Genomic DNA, 27,467 nt, shown 5'->3' on the forward strand with positions numbered 1-27,467 from the left:
TCCAAGACTGAACCACGAAGAAATAGAAAATATGTACAGACCAATCACAAGTAATGAAATTGAAACTGTGATTAAAAATTTTCCCGGTCTTCCCTGGTGGCACAGTGGTTGAGAATCTGCCTGCCAATGCAGGGGACACGGGCTCAAGCCCTGGTCTGGGAAGATCCCACATGCCACACAACTAGGCCTGTGAGCCACAACTACTGAGCCTGCGTTTCTGGAGCCTGTGCTCCGCAACAAGAGAGACCGCGATAGTGAGAGGCCCGCACATCGCAATGAAGAATGGCCCCCGCTTGCCGCAACTAGAGAAAGCCCTCACATAGAAACAAAGACCCAACACAGCCAAAAATAAATAAGTAAATAAATAAATTTAAAACTGAAACAAACAAACAAAAATCTTCCAACAAACAAAAGTCCAGGACGAGATGGCTTCACAGGTGAATTCTATCAAACATTTAGAGAAGAGCTAACACCCATCCTTCTCAAACTCTCCCAAAAAACTGCAGAGGAAGGAACACTCCCAAACTCATTCTATGAGGCCACCATCACGCTGATACCCAAACCAGACAAAGATACTACAAAAAAAGAAAATTACAGACCAATATCACTGATGAATACAGAAGCAAAAATTCTCAACAAAATATTACAGACTCCAACAACACATTAAAAGGATCATACACCATGATCAAGTGGGATTTATCCCAGGGATGCAAGGATTCTTCAATATATGCAAATCAATCAATGTGATACACCATATTAACAAATCGAAGGAGAAAAACCATATGATCATCTCAATAGATGCAGAAAAAGCTTTTGACAAAATTCAACACCCATTTATGATAAAAACTCTCCAGAATGTGGGCACAGAGGGAACCTACCTCAACATAATAAAGGCCATATATGACAAACCCACAGCAAACATCATTCTCAATAGTGAAAAACTGAAAGCATTGCCTCTAAGATCAGGAACAAGAAAAGGATGTCCACTCTCACCACTATTATTCAACATAGTTTTGGAAGTCCTAGCCATGGCAATCAGAGAAGAAAAAGAAATAAAAGGAATACAAATTGGAAAAGAAGTAAAACTGTCACTGTTTGCAGATGACATGATACTACACATAGAGAATCCTAAAGATGCCACCAGAAAACTACTAGAGCTAATCAGTGAATTTGGTAAAGTTGCAGAGTACAAAATTAATGCACAGAAATCTCTTGCACTCCTGTATACTAATAATGAAAAATCTGAAAGAGAAATTAAGGAAACACTCCCATTTACCAATGCAACAAAAAGAATAAAATACCTAGGAATAAACCTACCTAGGGAGACAAAAGACCTGTATGCAGAAAACTATAAGACACTGATGAAAGAAATTAAAGATAATATGAACAGATGGAGAGATATACCATGTTCTTGGATTAGAAGAATCAATATTGTGAAAATGACTATACTACCCAAAGCAATCTACAGATTCAATGCAATCCCTATCAAATTACCAATGGCATTTTTTATGGAACTAGACCAAAAAATCTTAAAATTTGTATGGAGACACAAAAGACTCCGAATAGCTAAAGCAGTCTTGAGGGAAAAAAACAGAGCTGGAGGAATTCAGACTCCCTGATTTCAGACTATATTATAAAGCTATAGTAATCAAGACAATATGGTACTGGCACATAAACAGAAACATAGATCAACGGAACAGGATAGAAAGCCCAGAGATTAACCCATGCACCTATGGTCAACTAATCTATGAGAAAGGAGGCAAGGATATACAGTGGAGAAAAGACAGTCCTTCAATAAGTGGTTCTGGGAAAACTGGACAGGTACATGTAAAAGAATGAAATTAGAACACTACCTAACACTATACACAAAAATAAACTCAAAATGGATTAAAGACCTAAACATAAGACTGGACACTATAAAACTCTTAGAGGAAAACATAGGAAGAACACTCTTTGACATAAATCACAGCAAGATCTTTTTTGATCCATCTCCTAGAGTAATGGAAATAAAAACAAAAATAAACAAATGGGACCTAATGAAACTTCAAAGCTTTTGCACAGCAAAGGAAACCATAAACAAGACGAATAGACAGCCCTCAGAATGGGAGAAAATATTTGCAAACGAATCAATGGACAAAGGATTACTCTCCAAAATATATAAACAGCTCATGAAGCTCAATATTAAAAAAACAAACAACCCAATCCAAAAATGGGCAGAAGACCTACATAGACATTTCTCCAAAGAAGACATACAGATGGCCAAGAAGCACATGAAAAGCTGCTCAACATCACTAATTATTAGAGAAATGCAAATGAAAACTACAATGAGGTATCACCTCACACCAGTTAGAATGGGCATCATCAGAAAATCTACAAACAACAAATGCTGGAGAGGGTGTGGAGAAAAAGGAACCCTCCTGCACTGTTGGTGGGAATGTAAATTGATACAGCCACTATGGAGAACAGTATGGAGATTCCTTAAAAAACTAAAAATAGAATTACCATATGATCCAGGAATTCCACTACTGAGCATATACCCAGAGAAAACCATAATTCAAAAAGACACATGCACCCCAATGTTCACTGCAGCACTATTTACAACAGCCAGGTCATGGAAGCAACCTAAATGCCCATCGACAGACGAATGGATAAAGAAGATGTGGTACATATATACAATGGGATATTACTCAGCCATAAAAAGGAACAAAATTGGGTCATTTGTAGAGACGTGGATATATCTGGAGACTGTCATACAGAGTGAAGTAAGTCAGAAAGAGAAATACAAATATCGTATATTAACGCATATATGTGGAACCTAGAAAAATGGTACAGATGAGCCGGTTTGCAGGGCAGAAGTTGAGCACAGATGTAGAGAACAAACGTATGGACACCAAGGAGGGAAAGCCATGGGGAGGTGGTGGTGGTGGTGTAATGAATTGGGTGATTGGGATTGACATGTATACAGTGAGGTGTATAAAACTGATGACTTATAAGAACCTGCTGTATAAAAAAATAAATTAAATTAAATTAAAAAATTAAAATAAAATAAAAAAGATGCTGCTCCTTGACCTGAGATCCAAGAGAAATTTATCTCATGGGTCCTTGTGGAGAGAATGCAGAATACAGCACCCTCCACAATAAACTGCTTCAAACGAACACACACTTTGGAGGCTGCTTCTCACAGTGTCCCTCAGTGTGGACCAATACATCGCTCTGGGGACAACTCAGTTGGGTCAGGTCTACGAGGGGCCAAAATACTCTGACCTCTGCTGGTCCGGGTTGCTCCAGGATTAAATTGTAGGATCTGTAGAGGAGTGGATGGCTGCCTCCTTAGGCCCTGGCTCATGAGTGCTGTGCAGCTCTGAATTCAAAGGCATGCACCTGACAAGTGCCTGCAAGACCATGCATGTTGGGGGTAGTATGGCAACACCCCCACGCCCATGAACAGAGGCACCTGACGGGTCCACCCACCTCGGAGGTGTGTCAAGAGAACGCTCCCAAGCAAGCCCTTAAATCTTCTCAAATTGTGTTTGAATTTCCTCCAGTACACAGACCAAAGGGTGACAGTCCCCACCTCCCCATCCCCAACTCTTCACCATTGATTTTCATATCTTTTTAGGTGTGGAAACTTCCTTTAAATGAAAACTTAGAGAGCCTCTCTGAGACAAGTCTGCCGTCCCCCCATGCCTCTCACTCCCACCTCCACAGCAGCCTAAGCAAGTATAGATCATAACCTGCAAAAAGTTTAGAGCAAGTATGACCAAATACCCCCTGGACAGCAGAAAAACCTTGAGTCAAGTATCTGTCAAGTGATTCCCCTTATTGGTGAGAATTGCTGGGTGCACCCTCTAAGACAAGCCGGTTGCAGAGAACAGGTCTAGAAAACAATGAGACATTTGCTGTATAACAGTGTTTCTTAAACATTCTTGTGTCATAGGCTCTTTTGAGAACCTGATGAATTATTAAGTCTTCTCCCCAGTGGGGGGAGAAATGTGCATAAACGCAAGCGCTCAGAGCTTTACATTTTTAAACAGGACTCTGTTGGATATTAAGGATCATCCACCCAAAATAATGACTTTTGTTTTGCTATAGTTAACTTATAGCCCTACTTTGGGCAGATATCAAACAGAGGGGCTACCTGTCAGTTAAAGCCTTTACTTACTTGTGGCAGTAAAACCGTATTCATTCCACGAGGCAAATGTTGAGCTCTCTGTATGGCAGGGACTCGAACCCAGCCCACTCACAACAGATAGCAAGTCGTTTGCAATGAAAAGAAGGGAATCTGGAACACCCCTCAGCCCCGCTACCCCAGCCCCTACCCTGAAGGTCATCATGTGATTGTTCAGGAGACTCTTCCTGCCCCTTCTGAGATTCTGACTCTCACGCCTGCATTATGGTCCAGGTTCTGAATCATCATCAAAATCCAAGGATCATGTAACTTAGTCTACACCCAATGCCAATCCAGAGTCAAAGAAAAAAATAAAGATGAAATCCACTGTGAATGCTGCTTCCTTCCTAAAGGATTTTTCCACAAAGTAATAGGCCAACTGTGGTCAGTGTGAAAATAATTGTGTCTTAAATGCCTGTTCCTCATGTAAATATTGACCCGAGAAGTCCAGGCTAATGATTTTCCAGATATTTTATACAGATTGCCATAATTCTAGGGAATAAATGGCTGCTGTTTCGACAAATGGCATAGTTAATTCTGCCAGATTATAAAGGGAAAACAGACTAGGGGCAGAGCCCATCCGTCAGAGGGATTTGGGTTCTGGGAGAGGGAGATGTGACCCAGATTTGATTAAGGTATTGTTTATTTTGAAATCAATCTTATAATATGAAGGACTCAGAGAGCTTGGGATTCACACCAGGACAACTGACCTGTAATTATAAAAGCTAAAATTAAGGCTTCCAGATGACACCCAGGTGCTAAGTTCCCATAACCTCCTTCACCAAATTCATCCCCAAGATCCGGGCCCCATATCTGCCTTCTGTGAAGCTCCACTGACCCAACTCAGACCCTTCCAGGTAAAGCAGTTCTTCTTGAGGCAGGAAGATTATAATATTAAATTTGATAAAATTCCAGGTTCCATCTTCCCATTTCCACCCTGTTAAGTTGACCAAGGACTTGATGTATATTTTGGTACGTATGACTGTTCTTATCACACCAGTCATTTTTTTTAATGCTTTATTCACCAGAGTACAGCATGTGAATAAGTCTAGTTTTAGGTTAACAGCAATACACTGGGAGAGGACAAACCTCTATCTTAAGGCACCAGAGACAGAACTTTTTCGAGTCCTCAGAAGAAACAGGTCAACAGTGGAGTCAGCCAGCCCCAAGGCTCATTCTGCTCTTCTTGGATTCGGGATAAATATGCCAAGGGATTTGCAAGTAAAGCTATGTACATTTGTCACGTACAGTGCCTCTAGGGTTAGTTAACCTGTTGGGGCTTTTCTCTGAAGTTGACTAAAATGATATCTAAAAGCAAGCTTCAGAAATTCTGATTTTTTAGGTCAGGTTCAGCATCTTCCATCACAGGGGCTGGGGAGAGCTACCAGGACACCAGGATATATTCAATGAAGCCTGACATGTAACACCTGAGAGTAATTCTTTAGCAGGGCTCTTTTTAAAAAGATGGAGAAAACCCAGAGCCTCCCACCTCCCCCTCAAATGACCTGGCAGCTGAAAGCCAGGCTCTAGGAAAAAGTGTTGCTAGGACTGAGGTTGTTTAGCCTGGAAGACATTGACATTGCTCCCTTCAAATGTGTGGAGAATTTTGATGAGGATGATGATAAGGCTGAGTAGGAGAAAAACTGCTTTGAATTAAAGCAAGCAGCATTTCAAGGTCTATAAAGACAGACCACTAGGGCGACTGAAGGTAAGGACAGTCCTCTGAGACTGTGGCTTTGCTAACTGTTCTCCTTCCAAGGAGCATGGTTTAATCTGGAGCTTCTAGCCTCATCTTAGAATAATGCAAAGAGCTTGGCCTTCAGGGTCAGGCCATCTTCAGCTCAGCCATACACTAGGCACCTGACCTTGGACAGCCTACTCAACCTCAGTGTCTCTGTGGACACAGAGGGAACGACTGAGACCCTTGAAGGAGATTGTGTGCCTCGCCGAGGGCAGCGCTCACCCACATGGCTGTGCTCAGCTGCGAGAACTGTCCAGTTCTCACATACCCATTGCCTCCATTTATTTCCACCTCTTTGTTTCTCAATCTTGAGAATTCACAGATTACTCAAGAATTTTTCAGAGGATATCTAGTTTGAGAACAGCTGCATTCAAATTTAAATACTGTCAAGGTAAGAAATCTTTAGCACCACCAGTAGCATAAATGCAAACAAAGGAATGGCGATCCACGGCAGCACTCAGCTGTAAGGTGGTTGCCCTGGTAATCCAGAATGTGCTTTTTTTTTTTTTTTTTAGGTTATCAGTGAAATGAAAACCAAAATTTAAAAATTAGTATAAAGAACTTGCAGACCACCGAGAATAGATTAGAAGTCTCTTGCTTAAGAAAATGTACTAGCTTATCTTAATGAGTATTCCGTCATCAGGTGTGTAAAATTTTACATCTTTATTTAGCCAGAATCTCCATGTTCCACACACTAAATGGAAGTGTGCAAAGAAGAGGCAACGTTTTGATCTTCCATAACCGCCTTAAATTTCCTCATCAGCCTCCGCATTCTGAAGAGCCGGGAATGTAAGCCAGGCAATCCAAGGAACACTTAGCCTCTTGCGATTTAATCAACTTTCTGTTTAAAACTGTATTTTTTAAAGTAAATAACCAGTCGTCCAACCCCTCCACTTTCTCTACCTTCGCTGTCTTGGGGTGGGGAGGGGGGCTTCTGGTGTCCTCTTAGAGCTGAGCAGTGTCCTCTGGGTCCCTGCAGGTCTCTCAGTGATGGGGCCCCTGTTCATTAAGTCATCCCCCTCCTGCTCCCCGCCCAGCATTCCCCACCAGTGTCTAAGGCTCCCTCTCCTGTGTGCTCAGAGAGGGAGTGCAGGAGACCCTCCAACAGAGGGTTCTGTGTGTCAGAACCCAGGATCTCTCCCTCAGGCCCCAGCTCGGCTCTCACTTTCATCCACTTCCCACACGGCTGTCCAGCCACAGGGCAGCTACCTCATTTCCACTGTAGGGAGCCCCTGGGTGCTCACCTTCGAGCCACACCAAAGATCTTCCATAAGCCAGCTTCTGGATGCCCTTGGGGCCACCCAGGAGCCTGGGAGATATTTGACAGATAAAGCTCAGTTCCTTAGGTGGATGCTTAACCTTCTGCAGTCTGACCCAGGCCTGTTTTCTCCATACCCCCAAGTTCCCACTCTCTCCACTTCTGAGCCTTATTCCTCTAACTATACTGAGCAGTTTCATATACCCTGGGTCTTAGTGATCCTGCTGCTTCCTCATCAAGAATGCTTGTCCCCATGTCTACATATTAAAATGCTCCTCACCTCTCAAGAACCTGCTCAGAGACCATTCTTCCCATGGAGCTGCCCCAAGTCCTCAGACCAAGGGACTCCTCCTTCTCAGGCATAATGGGGGCATTACTCACCTCTCACAAGGTCCTCATCATGATTCTTACTCAGGGCCAGAAAAAAAAAATTATCGTTTCCCAGGGACCCTTTTTCTTTTATAAATCCAGTGATCTTTTTTCATTTCTGTCATCTATCTCCTTCTAATCACTTTTATATAGACATCTCCCTTTAGCATTTGTCCAATTACAAACTGTATCAAGCAAATTTGGTGCACAAACATCATAAAGAATCCGCAACACATCTTTTTAGCAGAACAGGATGGTCTAGATTCTTGTTGCAAAATATGTGTGATGAAGCCCTTCTTGTTGAATGACTAACTGAATGAAAATACCATCTTTTCTCTTATCCTGATAAATATGTTGTTTACTCATCGATTCTTGGGTTGAGAAAATTCACCTAGGACACTGTCATCTGAAGATTCTTAGTCTGAGATTTTACTTATACAATCAATTCCATCATCATTGTTAGAGTCTGGGGAGCTGCTCTTCTCTTTAACTTCATCTTCTGAGTCATCTAATTGTGAAATGTTCTCTGTCTGTTTTATTCCTTTGCCATTATGAAAAATTTTGAATTCTCAACCATATACAATGAGCTAAAAGCAGACTCAAAACGGTGATGATTTATTCTGATGTTGAATCATCATTCTAGGTAATTCCATTCTTCTGTTTTATTATTCTAGTCTCTTTTTAGCATAATTGGAAATATTTGATGAGTAATGATGAAAGATAATTCCCAGGATGATGAAACAGCAAAATATTTCAAAAGATAAGGAAAATGAGATCATAGAAATCCCTTCATGTATCTTAGATCTATAAAAGGGTCCAATGAACCCAGATAGTAATTGCAAAATACAATGAGTTTTATTTACAAAATTAGTACATTTTCATTTTGTTTGTTGGGAGTTCTTCAAGGAAGAATAAAAGCCATGAAATACCAAGCCTTATAAATAGATACAACAACTTAAAGAGGAAACTCAAAAACTAATACTGGGAGATTGGTTCAGGATGGTGGAGTAGAAGGACATGTGCTCACTCCCTCTTGCAAGAGCATCAGAATCACAACTAACTGCTGAACAATTATCGACAGAAAGACACTGGAACTCACCAAAAAAGATACCCCACATCCAAAGACAAAGGAGAAGACACAAAGAGATGGTAGGAGGGGCACAATCACAATAAAATCAAATCCCATAACCGCTGCGTGGGTGACTCACAAACTAGAGAACAATTATACCACAGAAGTCCTCCCACTGGAGTGAAGGTTCTGAGCCCCACGTCAGGCTTCCCAACCTGGAGGTCTGACAACAGGAGGAGGAATTCCCAGAGAATCAGACTTTGAACGCTAGCAGGATTTGATTGCAGGACTTTGACACGACTGGGGGAAGCAGAGACTCCACTCTTGAAGGGCACACACAAAGTTGTATGTGCATCAGGACCCAGGGGGAAGGAGCAGTGACCCCACAGGAGAATGAACCAGACCTACCTGCTAGTGTTGGAGGGTATCCTGCAGAGCTGGGGGGAGGCTGTGGCTCACCACGGGGACAGGGACACTGGCAGTGGAAGTTCTGGGAAGTACTCCTTGGCTTAAGCCCTCCTGATGTTGGCCATTATCCCCACCAAAGAGCCTGCAGGCTCCAGGGCTGGGTCGCCTCAGGCCAAACAACAAACAGGAGGGAAGTCAGCCTCACCCATCAGCAGACAAACAGATTAAAGTTTTCTGAGCTCTGCCCACCAGAGCAACACCCAGCTCTACCCACCACCAGTCCCTTCCATCAAGAAGCTTGCACAAGCCTCTTAGATAGCCTCATCCACCAGAGGGCAGACAACAGAAGCAAGAACTACAATCCTGCAGCCTGCGGAACAAAAACAACATTCACAGAAAGACAGACAAAATGAAAAAGCAGAGGACTATGCACCAGATGAAGGAACAAGATAAAACCCCAGAAAAACAACTAAATGAAGTGGAGATAGGCAACCTTCCAGAAAAAGAATTCAGAATAATGATAGTGAAGATGATCCAACACCTTGAAAAAAGAATGGAGGCAAAGATCAAGAAGATGCAAGAAATGTTTAACAAAGACCTAGAAGAATTAAAGAACAAACAAACAGATGAACAATACAATAACTGAAATGAAAACTACACTAGAAGGAATCAATAGCAGAATAACTGAGGCAGAAGAACGGATAAGTGACCTGGAAGACAGAATGGTGGAATTCACTGTCGTGGAACAGAATAAAGAAAAAAGAATGAAAAGAAATGAAGGCAGCCTAAGAGACCTCTGGGACAACATTAAATGCACTAACATTCACATTATAGGGGTCCCAGAAGGAGAAGAGAGAGAGAATGGATGCAAGAAAATATTTGAAGCGATTATATTTGAATACTTCCCTAACATAGGAAAGGAAATAGCCACCCAAGTCCAGGAAACACAGAGAGTCCCAAGCAGGATAAACCCAAAGAGAAACACAACAAGACACATAGTAATCGAATTGACAAAAATTAAAGACAAAGAAAAATTATTAAAAGCAACAAGGGAAAAATGAAAAATAACATACAAGGGAACTCCCATAAGGATAATAGCTGATTTCTCAGCAGACACTCTACAAGCCAGAAGGGAGTGACATCATGTATTTAAAGTGATGAAAGCGAAGAACCTACAACCAAGCTTACTCCACATGGCAAGAATCTCTTTCAGATTTGATGGAGAAATCAAAACAGTTACAGACAAGCAAAAGCTAAGAGAATTCAGCACCACCAAACCAGCTCTACAACAAATGCTAAAGGAACTTCTCTAAGTGGGAAAAACAAGAGAAGAAAAGGACCTACAAAAACAAACCCAAAACAATTAAGAAAATGGTCATAGGAACATACATATCAATAATTACCTTAAATGTGAATGGATTAAATGCTCCAAGCAAAGACACAGGCTCACTGAATGGATACAAAAACAAGACCCATATATATGCTGTCTACAAGAGACCCACTTCAGACCTAGGGACACATTCAGACTGAAAGTGAAGGGATAGAAAAAGATATTCCATGCAAATGGAAATCAAAACAAAGCTGGAGTAGCAATACTCATATCAGATAAAATAGACTTCAAAATAAAGAATGTTACATGAGACAAGGAAGGACACTACATAATGATCAAGGGATCAATCCAAGAAGAAGATATAACAATTATAAATATATATGCACCCAACACAGGAGCACCTCAATACATAAGGCAAATGCTAAGAGCTATAAAAGAAGAAATTGACAGTAACACAATAATAGTGGGGGACTTTAACACCTCACTTACACCAATGGACAGATCATCCAAAATGAAAATTAATAAGGAAACACAAGCTTTAAATGACACAATAGACCAGATAGATTTAATTGATATTCATAGGACATTCCATCCAAAAACAGCAGATTACCCTTTTTTCTCAAGTGCACACATTCTCCAGGATAGATCACACCTTGGGTCACAAATCAAGCCTCAGTAAATTTAAGAAAATTGAAATCATATAAAGCATCTTTTCCGACCACAACGCTATGAGATTAGAAATCAATTACAGGCAAAAAAATGTAAAAAATACAAACACATGGAGGCTAAACAATACATTACTAAATAACCAAGAGATCACTGAAGAAATCAAAGAGGAAATCAAAAAATACCTAGAGACAAATGACAACGAAACACGACGATCCTAAACCTATGGGATGCAGCAAAAGCCGTTCTAAGAGGGAAGTTTATAGCAATACAATCCTACCTCAAGAAACAAGTAAAGTCTCAAATAAACAATCTAACCTTACACCTAAAGGAACTAGAGAAAGAAGAACAAACAAAACCCAAAGTTAGTAGAAGGAAAGAAATCATAAAGATCAGAGCAGAAATAAATGAAATAGAAACAAAGAAAACAAAAGCAAAGATCAATAAAACTAAAAGCTGGATCTTTAGAAGATGCAAAATTAATAAACCTTTAGCCAGACTCATCAAGTAAAATAGGGAGAGGACTCAAATCAATAAAATTAGAAATGAAAAAGGAGAAGTACAACAGACACCACAGAAATACAAAACATCCTTAGAGACTACCACAAGCAACTCTATGCCAATAAAATGGACAAACTGGAAGAAATGGACAAATTCTTAGAAAGGTATAACCTTCCAAGATTAAACCGGAAGAAACAGAAAATATTAACGGACCAATCACAAGAAATGAAATTTATTAAAAATCTTCCAACAAACAAAACTCCAGGATCAGATGGCTTCACAGGTGAATTCTGTCAAACATTCAGAGAAGAGCTAACACCCATCCTTCTCAAACTCTTCCAAAAAATTGCAGAGGAAGGAACACTCCCATACTCATTCTACAAGACCACCATCACCCTGATACCAAAACCGGACAAATATACTACAAAAAAAAGAAAATTACAGACTAATATCACTGATGAATATAGATGCAAAAATCCTCAACAAAATACTAGCAAAAAGAATCCAACACATTAAAGGAATCATACACCATGATCAAGTGGGATTTATCCCAGGGATGCAACGATTCTTCAATATATGCAAATCAATTAACAAATTAAAGAATAAAAACCATATGACCATCTCAATGATGCAGAAAAAGCTTTTAACAAAATTCAACACCCATTTATGAGAAAAACTCTCCAGAAAGTGGGCATAGAGGGAACCTACCTCAACATAATAAAGGCCATATATGACAAACCCACAGAAAACATCATTCTCAATGGTGAAAAACTGAAAGCATTTCAGGAACAAGACAAGGATGTCCACTCTCTCCACTATTATTCAATATAATTTTGGACGTCCCAGCCATGACAATCAAAAAAGAAATAAAAGGAATACGAATTGGAAAAGAAGAAGTAAAAGTGTCACTGTTTGCAGATGACATGATACTATACATAGAAAATCCTAAAGATGCCACCAGAAAACTATTAGAACTAATCAATGAATTTGGTAAGGTTGCAGGATACAAAATTAATGCACAGAAATCTCTTGCATCCCTATACACTAACAACGAAAGATCAGAAAGAGAAATTAAGGAAACAAACCCATTTACCATCACATCAAAAAGAATAAAATACCTTGGAATAAACCTACCCAAGGAGGTAAAAGACCTTACTCAGAAAACTATAAGACACTGATGAAAGAAATCAAAGTTGAAACAAACAGATGGAGAGATATACCATGTTCTTGGATTGGAAGAATCAATATTGTGAAAATGACTATATTACCCAAAGCAATCTACAGATTCAATGCAATCCCTATCAAATTACCAATGGCATTTTTTACAGAATAGAACAAAAAAATTTTTAATTTGTATGTAGACACAAAAGACCCCGAATAGGCAAAACAATCTTGAGGGAAAAAAATGGAGCTGGAGGAATCAGACTCCCTGATTTCAGACTATACTACAAAGCTACAGTAATCAAGACAATATGGTACTGGCACATAAACAGAAACATAGATCAATGGAACAGGATAGAAAGCCCAGAGATTAACCCACGCACCTGTGGTCAACTAATCTATGACAAAGGAGGCAAGGATATACAATGGAGAAAAGACAGTCTCTTCAATAAGTGGTGCTGTGAAAACTGGACAGCTACATGTAAAGAATGAAATTAGAACACTCCCTAACACCATACACAAAAGTAAACCCAAAATGGATTAAAGACCTAAATGTAAGACCAGACACTATAAAACTCTTAGAGGAAAACATAGGAAGAACACTCTTTGACATAAATTACAGCAAGACCTTTTTTGACCCACCTCCTGGAGTAATGGAAATAGAAGCAAAAATAAACAAATGGGACCTAATGAAACTTCCAAGCTTTTGCACAGCAAAGGAAACTATAAACAAGACAAAAAGACAACATTCAGAGTGGGGGAAAATATTTGCAAACGAATCAACGGACAAAAGATTAATCTCCAAAATATATAAACAGCTCATGCAGCTCAATATTAAAACAACAAGCAGCCCAATCAAAAAATGGGCAGAAGACCTACATAGACATTTCTCCAAAGAAGACATACAGATGGCCAAGAGACACATGAAAAGCTACTCAACATCACTAATTATTAGAGAAATGCAAATGAAAACTACAATGAGGTATCACCTCACACTGGCTAGAATGGGCATCATCAGAAAATCTACAAACAACAAATGCTGGAGAGGGTGTGGAGAAAAGGGAAGCCTCTTGCACTGTTTGTGGGGATGTAAATTGATACAGCCACTATGAAGAACAGTATGGAGGATCCTTAAAATACTAAAAATAGAATTACCTTATGACCAAGCAATCCCACTACTGGGCATATACCCTGAGAAAACCATAATTCAAAAAGAAACATGCACTCCAATGTTCATTGCAGCTCTATTTCCAATAGCCAGGACACGGAAGCAACCTAAATGCCCCCTGACAGACGAATGGATAAAGAAGATGTGGTACATATATGCAATGGAATATTACTCAGCCGTAAAAAGGGACGCTATTGGGTCATTTGTAGAGACGTGGATGGACCCAGAGACTGTCATACAGAGTGAAGTAAGTCAGAAAGAGAAAAACAAATATCGTATATTAATGCATATATGTGGAATCTAGAAAAATGGTACAGGTCAACCGGTTTACAGGGCAGAAATAGGGACACAGATGTAGAGAAAAAATGTATGGACACCAAGGGGGGAAAGCCAGGGGTGGGGGGTGGGATGAATTGGGAGGTTGGGATTGACATATATACACTAATATGTGTAAAATAGATAACTAATAAGAACCTGCTTTAAGCACAGGGAGATCAGCTCGGTGCTTTGTGACCACCTAGAGGGGTGGGATAGGGAGAGTGGGAGGGAGATGCAAGAGGGAGGAGATATGGGAACATGTGTATATGTATAGCTGATTCACTTTGTTATAAAGCAGAAACTAACACACCGTTGTAAACCAATTTCCTCCAGTAAAGATGTTAAAAAAAAAAACCTACTGTATAAAAAATAAAATAAAATAAAATTCAAAAAAAAAACACAAACTAATATTGGGTCCAGTGGACCCTAATGGTACTTTAAGGGTTATCTTGCTAAGATTCCATACATATCTGTCTAATATAAGGTGAAAAATAGAGAGTTAGAATGTCATGTCTTCCTGGACTTCCCCAGGCCTGGTCAGGGCTCTACTCATAGAGAGAGCTTCAGAGATAGTAGGAGCCGGAGATGTAATTGTGTAATTATCAAGGGAAGGGCACACAGTATTCCTTATGTATGCGCAAGGACCCTGCACCATCTCAAAATCTGCGATTTGCCTAGAATACCATTCTTTCCTCTCTCCCTTTTAGCTGGGTAACTGCTACACTTTGAATCTCCACTCAAACACCATCTCCACAAGCAAGCTTTCCCTGAGTCCCAGCCCTGCCATCCGGTGTCCCTTAGAGGGCTGTCAAAGCCTCCCTCCCCACACACTGCTTCTGTGCACTTGTCAGGGTTTTAGTGTCTTCTCCACTAGGGGGCGGGCGGAGGTGTGCTCAGCTTTGCATCCTCAGCACCAGCACAGTGCTGACCCTAGTGGGCACTCGGTAAGTATTTTGCAAATGAAAAACACTGAAGTCACTTTTCTGAGTACAGGTGCTCACCTGCCTTAATTTTTAACAAAGTGTTAAGATGCATGTGTTTGAAGAAGTAAAAATAAAAAGTCCATCCATAGGGAAAGCAGATCAGGTAAGAGCTTCATTTTCCTGATTGTCCTTTACTCAGGGATTATTGGGAACAACAAGCAACATGACTGTAGCAGAAGAGTCTTCAGCTCATGATTCTGGCTTTCATTTAGGTGTCTGGTGATTTATCAAAGACTGACACCTGCAATGAGGCTCGGCACCCACAGGCCGGCACAGACGCTGCAGAAGAGAAACGGACAAACAGGCTGTACGAGTTGGCAATGAAAATGAGTGAGAAGGAAACTTCCTCTGGGGAGGATCAGGAGTCCGAGCCCAAGACAGAGTCTGAGAACCAGAAGGAAAGTCTGTCCTCTGAAGACAACAGCCAGAGTGTCCAGGAAGAGCTGAAGAAGGTAAGCTCTGTGAAACCACCTGCAGACGGCTTGGTTTCTGCAGCTGGGGTGTGGGGGAAGGTTCTGCATCTGTGCAGAGATGTGCTGGGACCCCAAAGAGCACTCTCTATAATGCCCATCCCTATGCACTTGGGAGAACCCAAGAAAATTCTGCTTGATTAACGCTGTTATTCAATCAGGAAAGTAGCACCGCGTGTCCTTGGAAGTCTCCCAAGACCTCTCATCTCCTATTCTTCATCAAGACAGCCCTTACATTTCGACTCTATAACGTAGTACCCATGGTCTCTCTCGTTGGTAAAGAGCTGTGTTATTTCCTGCCCCACCCTCTCCCAGGAAGGAATGTTTCCTGTGGATTGAGAACATCTAGCCAATCCTCTTTTAGCCAATGATGACGCGTCATTTCATAGTATAAAGTCTTTGTGTTGAAAGTGGCCTTCTGGATCATTTATCTCTGTAGTTTTCAGATTTTGGCTTGTTTGACTTAGCCAGAAGCCTTTCTCAAACAAACCTTATATGGAATCCCAGTGCTTTAAACAGATAAAAGGACTGCTGCTCTGAGGGTCCCCAAAGCTCCAACCACCTGATCTTCAGTCCCACCATCCTCCCTTCCTTCCCCCAAGCTGGCCATCGAGTTCCAAGGGACATTGTGTGGAAGGCACAGAAAATAGACCCTGCCACTGGCAGAAAGGGATCCCAGCCTTTCTGCCCACCATCCTCCAGCACATGCCTGGGTTCCCACTACAGCTCCACCAAGTACGTTCACACTAGACTTGGCCCCCTGGTCAGGATATCCCTGCTGCCTCCAGTGGAAGGGGAAGAAGCTAGCATTTGTTCAATGTCTCCTACATGCCTGGCACTTTGCACATGTTAGTTAGTTCATTTAATATAAAACCTTTGAGGCAGACACAGACCCATGTTGCGGATGAGGAAACAGTCTAGTCACAAAGCTACTTACCCAAGGCCCACAGCTAGTAAGTTTCAGAGCTGAGGCTGCATCACAAACCTGTTTGGCATCAAATCACAGGCTCCTTCCTTTACAACAAGCTGCCTCTTCTGGAACTCAGATAAGATATTATCCGGTAACATCTAGACTTCTTTGTACTTAGGATCAATTTTTTCCCTATTCTGAGAGTAGGCTACCTAAGCTAACAGGCTGCTGGTAACGCACGTGCATGGTGAATGAGTCCCCTTCATCTGCTCAAGAGCCAAGCTGGGGTACTGTGCAGGAGCCTGGCCAACCCAGGAATGACCACAGGTGGTCCAGAGCAGGCCCCAAGGGAAGTGGGGACCATCCTCCATGGCTGAGGCCCTGAACCTTCCAACACCTCAGACTCTGCCTTGCATTCATTCCCAACCGGGCCTCCATAACCATTGAATCCTCACTCATAAACCTGCCAGGTCCTTTGCCTGGGGATGGCGCACATCTCTTTCCCCCAGCATTTCTGTGGGTGGAGAGCAGATCTTGGCCTTCACGGGCAGCCCTTCCCCAGGATATGGTCTCCGACCCATTGCCTCTTCAATGGTTATGGGCTCTGATCCTCTCTGTTACTTGAACCGATGGCCCATTACAGTCACATTTGTCTGCTAGAGCTGAGAGCCAGACGGTAACTGAAGAATATCACATTATTTCTTACACTGGCTCCACATCCTACTGGCTTTGCTGCCTGGTGGTCCCAAGGCACCAAAAGCTCATGCTGTACCAGCAGCACGCCAGGCTGGGATGAGCCACGCACACACGCCCCTCATCAGCCTGCAGGCCTCACCTTCTGGAGGCACGGCCATCTGTCTGTACTGTGCTCTTCTGGGCAGAATGTGAACAGGGAAAGGCGGAAAATCCTGGGTGCTTGGCCAAGCCCTCCATCCTGCCCCCATCCTGCCCTGTGCCCTCGCTGAGCAGGAAATTAGGGGAGTTGCTTTTATTCAAACTCCCAAATGTGTCAGTTTCTCAAAGTTTAAGTCCTTCCCACTGCCGACCATGAATCAATGGATTAAATAGTCAACCAGATATCACTTGTGTATGTAAAAACCCAGATAGCAAACAAAAAGAGGTAATCAATATATCTCTCTCCATCAGGCATCGGCTACTCTGATTAAAGGAAAACAGAAATATACGTTCATCTATGGAAGATTATTTAGAAGCAGAAGGGTATAGAGATAGGCTTCAGGATTAGACTGACTGTGAAACACATCCATGCAGTTTGCAAACTTTGGACTTTGGTTCTAAGCCAAGGCCATTTCTTGCCTGCTTCCTACACCCCGCCTCCTAGCTGCCCTCCTTGGCCCCTCCAATCCTTTCTCTACTCAGCAGCTGGAGCTGCCCTGCGGCCCTTGAACTTGCTCCCAGCCTGTCGACAAGCCCAAGTCTGGCTTGTTTTTATATCGATCCCTAAAAACCAGTCCAGGTCTTCACTGTTGATTGGACAAACACATGTTGGCCGTGTCTGTAAAATGGGGATAATCATACCCCCTTATAGAGCTGGGAGGACTGAATTATGCAGCATAGAGGTAGCACACAGCCAGAGCCCAGCAAATATTAACAACCTCACAGCCCCTTTAACAACCTCAAGGAAAAGAAACTTCACTGTCGTGAAATAATGCCCCTGTGTTAGCACTGAGGGAACAGCTTAGTGCCTATGTCCCGTCCACACGTGCAGTGTCAAGCCAGAGGTCTGTAGCCACGTTCGGTGCTTCATCATGCTCTGAAGAATGTAATGGGGAAAATACCACGTCAGAACCTCCCAGGTTCCCATCTTCGGGATCAGAGTAACTATGACTTCCCTTGTAATCCGACCACAACTAGTTTGTCCAGCGCTCACACATGTACACACACACGCCATGGTTGGGGAGTGGATCTGGGCTAAAGAAACTGTTCCAGAAGCTGTTCGTGCCTGTCTTATCTCTTTACCGTGCTACTGCACACTGGCCCAAGGTCCATCTGCCTGGGGGCTCCCGGCACAGCAGGAGCTCCTCTTCCTGTGCAGAAGGCAGGCTGGGAGTGAGAGAATAACACTCCCCTCCCCAGGAGCAGCCCTAACCAGTGACTGATGGGAAGAGTGTAAATACTCCACTCCTTTGCCTCCACTGAGGTGGTGACCCACGGAGTGTGTGCTACCCACTGATGCCCCGAGTTCCCCAGCAGATTTGGCTCTGGGCACCCGCAGTGAGGACCAGCTGGATCTGGCTGCCTTCTCTTCCCTGCCTTGCCCCACCCCCTCCTCCACTGGTTCCTGGGATCACTTCCCAAATAAACTCCATGCACTCGAATCCCTGTCTCAGGGTCTGCTTCTGGGGAAACCAGACTAAGACAGTAACCAAACAGGAAAACACACAGAGTCCCCAGTTCACAAACACTCACTGCAGTATCTGTGACTAAGCAGTGGAGAAATCCAAATGCCTAACTGGCTGCTAATGGCCTCTGCCTGACCATGAGGATCCCTTACACAGAGAGAGTTTTATCCAGACTTCACAGGTTCTTCTCTCCGGGAGCCAAAGCAGAGGAATGTGCATATTCCCATAGACACAGGGACATCAGTGGCAGTTCAGTGTCCTTGGTATGACAACCCATGTAGGTATTAGGGCTTCACAATCTTGTCCAGCAGCAGAATAACCATTTTAGAAACATGCTGTTTCTTGATGGGAGTCAGCCCTTCGCTGTAGGCAGACTTGTCCCTACAGTTGATTCACTTTGGCTGGGTGTTGGGGGCCCAATGATGATTCAAGGATGGTCACTGCCATCTGAATTTTAACTACCTGAAGAACCAGCTTGTAAAACTTGGGGCCAGCCCAGAAACCTGGATTCCTAGAGGCCATGTTTTTAATTGAAGTCATCTTGGTTTCATTGAACCTCATGGTCAACCTTCCAAACCTTGGGATCCTTCAAGCCCGGGAATAAGCACTTGCTTCCCCTCTGCCACTGGGCAGGTGGCTGTGCCAATGGTTATGGAAAAAGGCCTGGCTGAAGTGGTTCCTAGAACCATCTGCCCCTGGATATGCAGGTGCTGCATTCCTGAGAGAAGGACGCAAAGAAAGGTCAAGAACTCCTGGCCTGACTTTGGAGACTACATGCAGGGGCTGAATCTCCCACAAAACCCTATCTCCCCAAGCTTAAAGCAGTGATCCCCAAGGTCCCTGCTCCCCATGGTTCTAGACATGTAAAGCATTAAATAGGTTTTTGTTTCCTGATATTAGTATCATTTATGACACTATTTATATGACAAAAGATGTCCTATGTGTCAAGCTTTTGGAACATGAGTGTTTGTTGAAGGCCCATATTAGTGAATTCTTGCATTATAGTCAAATTTGTACATGCAATGTCCTGAAAGCAAAGTGTCTTTGTTTATTAATTATCACAAGTAGCTGAATCATTGTGTTTTAGTTTCACAAGGGAGTCACAGACCAGCAGATAATTCCCATATTCATAGTTTCACGGAATAATTCTCCTCAAAGTACTGAGACTTCCCTAAAGTAATAAATGTCTTTCTCCTCAAATAAGAGACAGATCTGTGCATCTTCTCACAGCTGCTCCCCATTTACTAGCATCAAGTCATATAGAAACACAGTACTGGTCAATGGATAAGCAGACAGATTGATTGTTGCCTGAGAAAACCCAGAGCTGTGGGTTTCTGCAGTTTAATGTGCTTGTGAAAAATTTTTTGTCGATATCACAGTGTTAACATAAAATCAAGTATTGTCCATGTGTGTCTCACTCTTGTAAGGTGACTCACCATCCACATGAGGATTCAGTGTCTTTCACCCCAGGTAATATCTTATTTGAGAAGCATGTCTCCATCTTCAGTTGGCGCTAAAGGTTCAATCCCCACTTATACCTTACAAGCTACACTGATCTCAGTAGGCCTTATGCCTGTTGCCTCTTCTAACTTTCTATTTAACTGCTGCGCTAGGGAAAAAGAGAAGCTTTAGCTGTCCACTTAGAGCTACAGCTCTTATCCACAGCGCTTGAACAGGTGAGGTTTCATTTCACTCCTGTTGTCACTGGTGTCACTCATTCCCACGCTTGTGTCCTGTGTGTTTGGGGGAGGGGCCTGCACGGCTGGGAAAAGAGTTCTGGGTTCTCTCCTGGATTATGAGGGCTTCAACAGAACATCTTCTTCTCTAGGCAAAAGATGAACTGAGCCCTCGAGAATTAATATACTCATAATGCTAATAGATAAAAAGGCAGTCTACATAAGCAGACAACTGACCAAAAATAAAAGCAAAAAAAGAAGAATGTAAATGACCAATAAGCATATGAAAAAATATTCAACTTTAATTGTATCTCAGCTGTATTCAATACAACACCTAGCCCAGAACTTGGCATATGGTGTGCACAGTCATTTTTTCCATTCAACAAAAGCGCATTGAGGCACTGGGAAGACAGCCATGAACAGGGCAAAGTTTATCGTTTGTTCAGACAAGCAATAAAAATGCAAATTGAAATAATGAAATGCCACTTTGCCTAACAAATTGGATGGTTAAAAAGAACGATAATCAATGTTGGTAAGAGTTCGGGGAAATAGGCAGTCTAATACCCACAAAGTAACACATATTAGCACACTGGTGACTTGGTAACTCTAAGCAATCAAAGTGTGCACACCCTTTGATCCAGCAAATACGCTTTCAATCATTTATCCTAAGGAATAACTGGACAAGCAGCCAAGGGTATATCACAATGCAGTTCATCAAGTGTTATATTTTTATACTAGGAAAACTTTGAAACAACCTAAGTGTCCAACAATAAGGGACTCTTGGGGAAATGGAGGGGATGAGGTCCAGAAAACAGATGGGGCATTGGCATTGGAATGGCAAAGACAGAATAGTCCAGATACAAGTAAGTGGGTAAATTTGATGTTTAGGAAGATGAAGAGAGTTTGTTTTATGTTCTATGCTTCCCCCCCTCCGCCCCTCTGTTACCCAGCCAAACTTGGGTCTGCTTGCCTGGGCACAGTAAAGCCAATCTACTGACACTGGGTTGTGGTGAAAGGAAATGTAGCGTTTATTGCAGGGCACCAAGCAAGATTGGGGATGGCTAATGCTCAAGAGGCCGGAACCCCTGATGGCTTTCACGGAAAGGTTTTTAAAGGTAGGGTGAGTGAGAGGGTTGCAGGGCACATGATCAGCTTGTGTACATTCTTCTGATTGGCTGGTAGTGAGGTAATGGGGAGTCAGCATCATCAACCTTCTGGTTCCAGCCTGTCTGGGGCCTGCCTACATGCTGGTGGTCAGCATGCAGTTAATGTTTTCCACCTGCGGGGGTTTCAGTATTTGCAAAACAGCTCAAAGGATATGGCTCAGAATGTTATCTTATAGCCCTTGAGAGGAACTAAAGGTATTTGACTTTGTTTAATGGCTAAACTATTATTATTTTGTCTTGCTTGACTGTTTTCCTTTGCTTCTGCATTTTCTCACTTCTAAATTTATTAAATTTATTCTTTGGAACTCAGGGATGGCCTAGGAGGCTAAAGTCTTTCTACAAACAAGAGGCAGGCAGAGGACATGGGGGCAGGGGATGGTCTGTCCTGGGAAGGCCCCATAAGGTCCTGCTTGGCTACATCTCTAGCTTTCTGAACTAGAAGGCAAGTTTGCCTTCTGAAAGTGAGGGGATAGTGAAATTTGAGTGTCAGGATTGTGGAGAGGGTTTGAAATAGCTATTGCATAGAATGGGAGAAAAACGTGTGGAGAAATATAAAGGATCCCCAGGGTAAGGTCAGAGATCACAAACATTTACTTGAGATAAAAAGAGCCTGTAAAAGAATACAGCAACTATGCACACTACTATGTATAAAATAGATAAAAGACCTATGGTATAGCACAAGGAACTATATTCAACATCTTATAATAACCTATAAGGGAAAAGAATCTGAAAAGAATATATAGATAGGTACATATAACGGAATCGCTTTGCTGTACACCTGAAACTAGCATCACATCGTAAATCAACTTCAATAAAAAAAAAGAAAAGAATACAGCAACTTTGAATGCAAATAAATGCAAAATAAAAATTCATTCTACTCAAAGAAAAGGTCTAGTAGTAGCAAGTCTATTCATGAATCCGTATCATTCGGCACAATTACGCAATACAGCTCAATAGGTTCTGGGATTTATATTAGAACTCCCCATTTCATAACTAAAATTTATAGATGAATCTCAAACCAGACTGGAGGAGTGAGGAGATAAAATGGAAATTAATTCCAACCACAACAGGAACAAAAAAATGTGAAATTAAAGCTTAACAAGAAGACTGCAGATCTCTCAGAAACCTACCAGTTTTGCTGGTAGGAAAGACAGCGTAAAGAAGAATTCTTCCAAAATGAGGGTAGATATTTACTGTAATTTAAATCAAAATCTGAACTAGAAGTTTTTTTTAACTTTTCAAAAGGATTCAAAAAATCACCTGATAAAATAAAGTCAAGAATAACTTAGAAATGCTTAGAAAAAATAAAAGAAATGAAGAGGACCTATCTATTAAGATAGTAAATCATGTTTTAAAGGCAGAGTAATTAAATTTGTGAGATATTGATAAAGGATGCAATGAAATAGTCCAGAAGTATGCCCTAGAATATACTTAATTTAACTCACAACTGATCTCATATTTACCACCCACCTCTCACCCCTGGTTGGGAAGAGATCATTTTTTAATAAGTGTGTTGAGACGTATGTGCACTTGTTCTTTTGGGGGAAGGGATGTGGCAAGAGAGGAAGGTCCTTAATGTTCTCTCCAACAAAGGAATGAATGGCTCCCCCAGGTTTGCAGGGCCAGAAATACGTACAGGAGACAATAAGGAAAAGATGCCAACTTCCCATGAGAGGTAGTGGCACAAGTTCTGGAGTTTGAATTCTTGTTCAATCCTTGTTACAAATAATTGTTGAACTATTCTAAGAGCTGTAATACAATAGGGACCAGAGAGAAAAGGTCCCTGCTCTTGTGGAATTTACCCACTGTTGGGGGCGACAGTTGATAAGTATGTAAACACATACAGGGGAAGAAGTCCTTAGTGATCAGTGCTAAGGAGATTCAGCAGGACGCTCACGGATGGAGTTGGAAGGAGTATGAGTCATGGATGGTCCAGACTTTTCTGACCAACTCTGTTTTCCACTGAAACCCGAAAGACACAAAGGGAAAAGTCAGGCAAAGATCTAAAGGAAGGGCTTTCCAGGCAGAGAAAAACATGCAAGGCCTTAAGGTGGAAATGACCTTGACAAGTTCAAGGAACGGCTTAAAGAGCTAGGGTAGCTGGGGCAACGTGGCCAAGGGGAGAGCGCTTGGAGAAGTGAGAGAGGGAGGGGCCAGAGCAAGCCAGCGGTGTGGGCCATGCGGAGAACTTCGGCTTCTATTCTGTGTGAGATAGGAAGCACCTGGAAAGGTTTCAGCAGAGACATAACAAGGAGGACCTTACATTTATCAAGATCACCCTGGTTGCCATGTGCCACCTCTGTTCCAAGTGAACGTGGAAGGTGGTTTCCTGTGTCATTGGGCTACTATGGAGCTGAGCACGTGCCCTGGCAGAGCCCTGGTTACCGCCAACAAGTGGGGAAGTGTGTCCAGTGAGTATCAGGAAATAATTTTCTGAGGAAAATTATTTTTCCTCAGAACAGCCAGTATGCTAAGCAAAAGAGATTGACAACTATGATCACCTCCTCTGCCAGGACAGGAAGTCCTGCCTGCCCTACACCTGCCCGGGCAGGTATGGTCAAAGGCAGTGGCCCCAGCGTTCCCCTCCTCTCTCACCATCACCAGGTCCTGGAGTGGCCTTGCTCAGGTGCCCACATCAAACAACAGGGACTCCACCAAGGAAGGGAAAGAAAATGACCATGGGGAAACATACAGACCAGTGGGTTTATTTCTGGAACTAAATTAAATGTGCAAATAGCACATTTAAAAAAATTCATTTCGGGCTTCCCTGGTGGCACAGTGGTTAAGAATCCGCCTGCCAATGCAGGGACACGGGTTCAATCCCTGGTCCGGGAAGATCCCACATGTTGCGGAGCAACTGAGCCCGTGTGCCACAACTACCGAACCCATGCACCGCAACTACGGAAGCCTGTGCCCCCTAGAGCTCATGCTCCGCAACAAGAGAAGCCACCGCAATGAGAAGCCTGCGCACCTCAACGAAGAGTAGCCCCTGCTCGACGCAACTAGAGAAAGCCCGCATGCAGCAACGAAAACCCAACTCAGCCAAAAATAAAATAAATGAAATAAATTTTTTAAAAAATTCATTTCAATTATCACAATTTTTAAAAATCTTATTTCTTTCATAGGTGGCTTTGACCATCAAAATCTAAACGATTTAAGAACCCAAACATTCCTAGAGGTCCATTCTCTGATCTCCATTACATTTCATGTTTCAATTTATTACATATGCTAATTTATTAGGTTCATACTCCAATTTCTTTCCACAATTCTGTGCCACCTCCTTTCAAGTCAGTCGTTGGGGACATGAGTCTGTTCATGGAGAATGTATTTTGACGGGTTGTAGAGGCTTTGCCGGAGCGCCTTATGTTTCATGAGAACTGAAACATATTTGCATTGAATTTTTCTAGCAGATTTCTGTCAACTATTCAGGAGGACATATGGAGTTTCTTTTCTTACCTTTGAGAAGGAAAAAAATACATGAAATCAGGGCATTTGGACAAATTTCCTTGCTTGCTCTGGCGGTTTGATAGAAGCATTTCATAAAGCCAAGGCAGCATCTGTAATGTCGGACAGAAAAGTAATGAGCGGGCTGTGAAGTCTGGATCACACTTAGATCAGATTTTCTCAGAGGCCACATTCTTGTTCACTCTGATTGTTTTTGGTGGCTCCATCTCAGGTAGGCTCAGTAAGGCTCAGAACAGGAGCTGGTCGCTTGGGAGATCTCAAGCTCTGTTGTGTGGCTTGGTCATTGGTGTACAAATCAACGAGCTTGTTCTGATTGATGTCACTTGGTGGAGGCTACAGGCCCTTCTCTCGCTGATCTGTTGTTCATGGATCTGATTATTCAGTTAGATTCTGTTGTTCCATCACTTTCTGCAGTCCATTGGGTCCCAGGAATTATGCAGGTGGAGGAGGTGATGTGGCAGGTGGGAAGGAGTGTGGACCTTGAAGGCCAAAGTCTCTGGGTTCAAATCTCAGCTGTGCATCTTCTTCCTTGAGCCACAGTTTCTTCGTCTCTCAAGATGGGATGAAAACAGCCACCACGTCAGGTTGTGATGAGGGTTACACGAAATCACGAGAAGCCTGGGGTCAGACCCGGCACAGGAAGGACGCACATTAACACTGAGCTGGCTCCCTTCCTTCCTCTCTTCCTCCCTAAAGGGCTCTCTCAGGAGCAACGTGTCCCAGGAGAGAAGGTGAAGCCCCGTACACATTCTATGCAACTTGAACATTGAAAGACTTTTCTCCTCTGCCTGTAATTCCTGCATGGGAGCCAACATGTTTTTAGAAGACTCTGTTAAAGTTCTTTCTGTTTCCTGTGCTTCCAGACTGACCCCAAGGTCACACATTAACGGAACCTGCTTGCCCCTCTGCAGGTCCACAGCCTGTGGCTCCCAGTGCAGGGTAGGACCTGTTTTCTGCTACCTGGGTCTTCCTTCCCTTCTCCTGTCTCTGCTCTCTGAGGACAGGAACCCAGGCTTACTCACTCTGCATCCCCTGCAGGGCCCAGTACAGTGCTGGACATAGAGCAGATGCTTCCTGAAGGCTTGAATTAAATTAGTGATGATGGGAAATAGTAGATAATGTTTGAGGGCCTGGCTTGTTTGGTTGCCCAGCTAGGCAATGACATACCTTATTTTTATTGCCTATCAGTACGTATGGTTCAGTATGCTCCCTACTGGGAAACGGAGGGTCCTGCGTGCGTGCATGCATGTGTGCATGTCTTGAATGTCAGTGTCAGGTTGTTTACTGTCATTTCTCAGGACAAACCATTCTGTATTCTGATATTGTGTCTTCCATTTTTGGTGTTAAGGTATCCCTTCTTTATGAAATTATGGTGAAGCCAGACAGTAGTAGACCATGGTGGCATTTTTTTTTTTTTTTAATATTCTTACTTAGCAAGAGAAAAAAACTGGGAAACAGCAGCAAAGTTCAACTTTTTTTTTTTTTTTTGGTTAAAAAATAGTAAAAAGCATCCTTCAAAACACCAAGTAGTCAAGGAAAGTTGTTTCAAGAACACAGTACAGGACTTCCCTGGTGGTGCAGTGGTTAAGAATCCACCTGCCAACGCAGGGGACACAGGTTCGATCCCTGGTCCAGGAAGATCCCACATGCCGCGGAGCAACTGAGCTCATGCTAGCCATAGCTACGGAGCCCACACGCTGCAACTACTGAAGCCCGTGCCCCCTAGAGCCCATGCTCTGCAACAAGAGAGCCACCGCAATGAGAAGCCTGCGCACCTCAACGAAGAGTAGCCCCTGCTCGCCGTAACTAGAGAGAGCCTGAATGCAGCAACGAAGACCCAACACAGCCAAAAAGGAAAAAAAAAAATAGAACACAGTACATAATAAAAGGTGTCTAAGCTACTGGCCATCACCAGTAATGTGCCCATCTTGAGCCAGTAGGGCAGGTGGGAGAGTTTTGAGGACAGGTGGACAGCTCTGGACCCAAACACTGTGGACACTTGGCATATGTTGACTAATTTCATCTTCTCAAAAATCCCTTGAGCTAGATGGTGTTATCTCCATTTCATAGCTGAGGCTTGGAGAGATTAAGTTATTTCCCCAAAATCTACACAGAGTAACCTGAATTTCCCAAGCCTCATGATCTGGTGTGTACAATGAGGAGGTCATCTTAGCATCCGTCCCCACTAGGAAACCACAAGACCGGAGCATCCACCCACCCCCACTGTCTCCCTCCATTATTTGGGGGAATCTAGGGGAAAGATCTCCCACATGTTCACAA

General features: G+C 42.7%; 1 protein-coding gene and 1 long non-coding RNA gene across 4 annotated transcripts in view; one reads left to right on the forward strand and one right to left on the reverse strand.

The window, feature by feature from the left end:
• Nucleotides 1-27,467, forward strand: part of MYRIP (myosin VIIA and Rab interacting protein) — a 219,202-nt gene that overhangs the window by 168,635 nt on the left and 23,100 nt on the right. For all 3 annotated transcript variants that reach the window (XM_004277854.3, XM_049693613.1, XM_033401969.2), the window contains one exon: nucleotides 15,353-15,592. In XM_004277854.3, coding sequence (XP_004277902.1) covers nucleotides 15,353-15,592 — 240 coding nt within the window. The remainder of the gene's footprint in view (nucleotides 1-15,352; nucleotides 15,593-27,467) is intronic.
• Nucleotides 1-27,467, reverse strand: part of LOC125960315 (uncharacterized) — a 327,486-nt gene that overhangs the window by 10,754 nt on the left and 289,265 nt on the right. The window lies entirely within an intron of this gene.

This window comes from Orcinus orca, chromosome 10, assembly GCF_937001465.1.
Source record: "Orcinus orca chromosome 10, mOrcOrc1.1, whole genome shotgun sequence".
NCBI lineage: Eukaryota > Metazoa > Chordata > Mammalia > Artiodactyla > Delphinidae > Orcinus > Orcinus orca.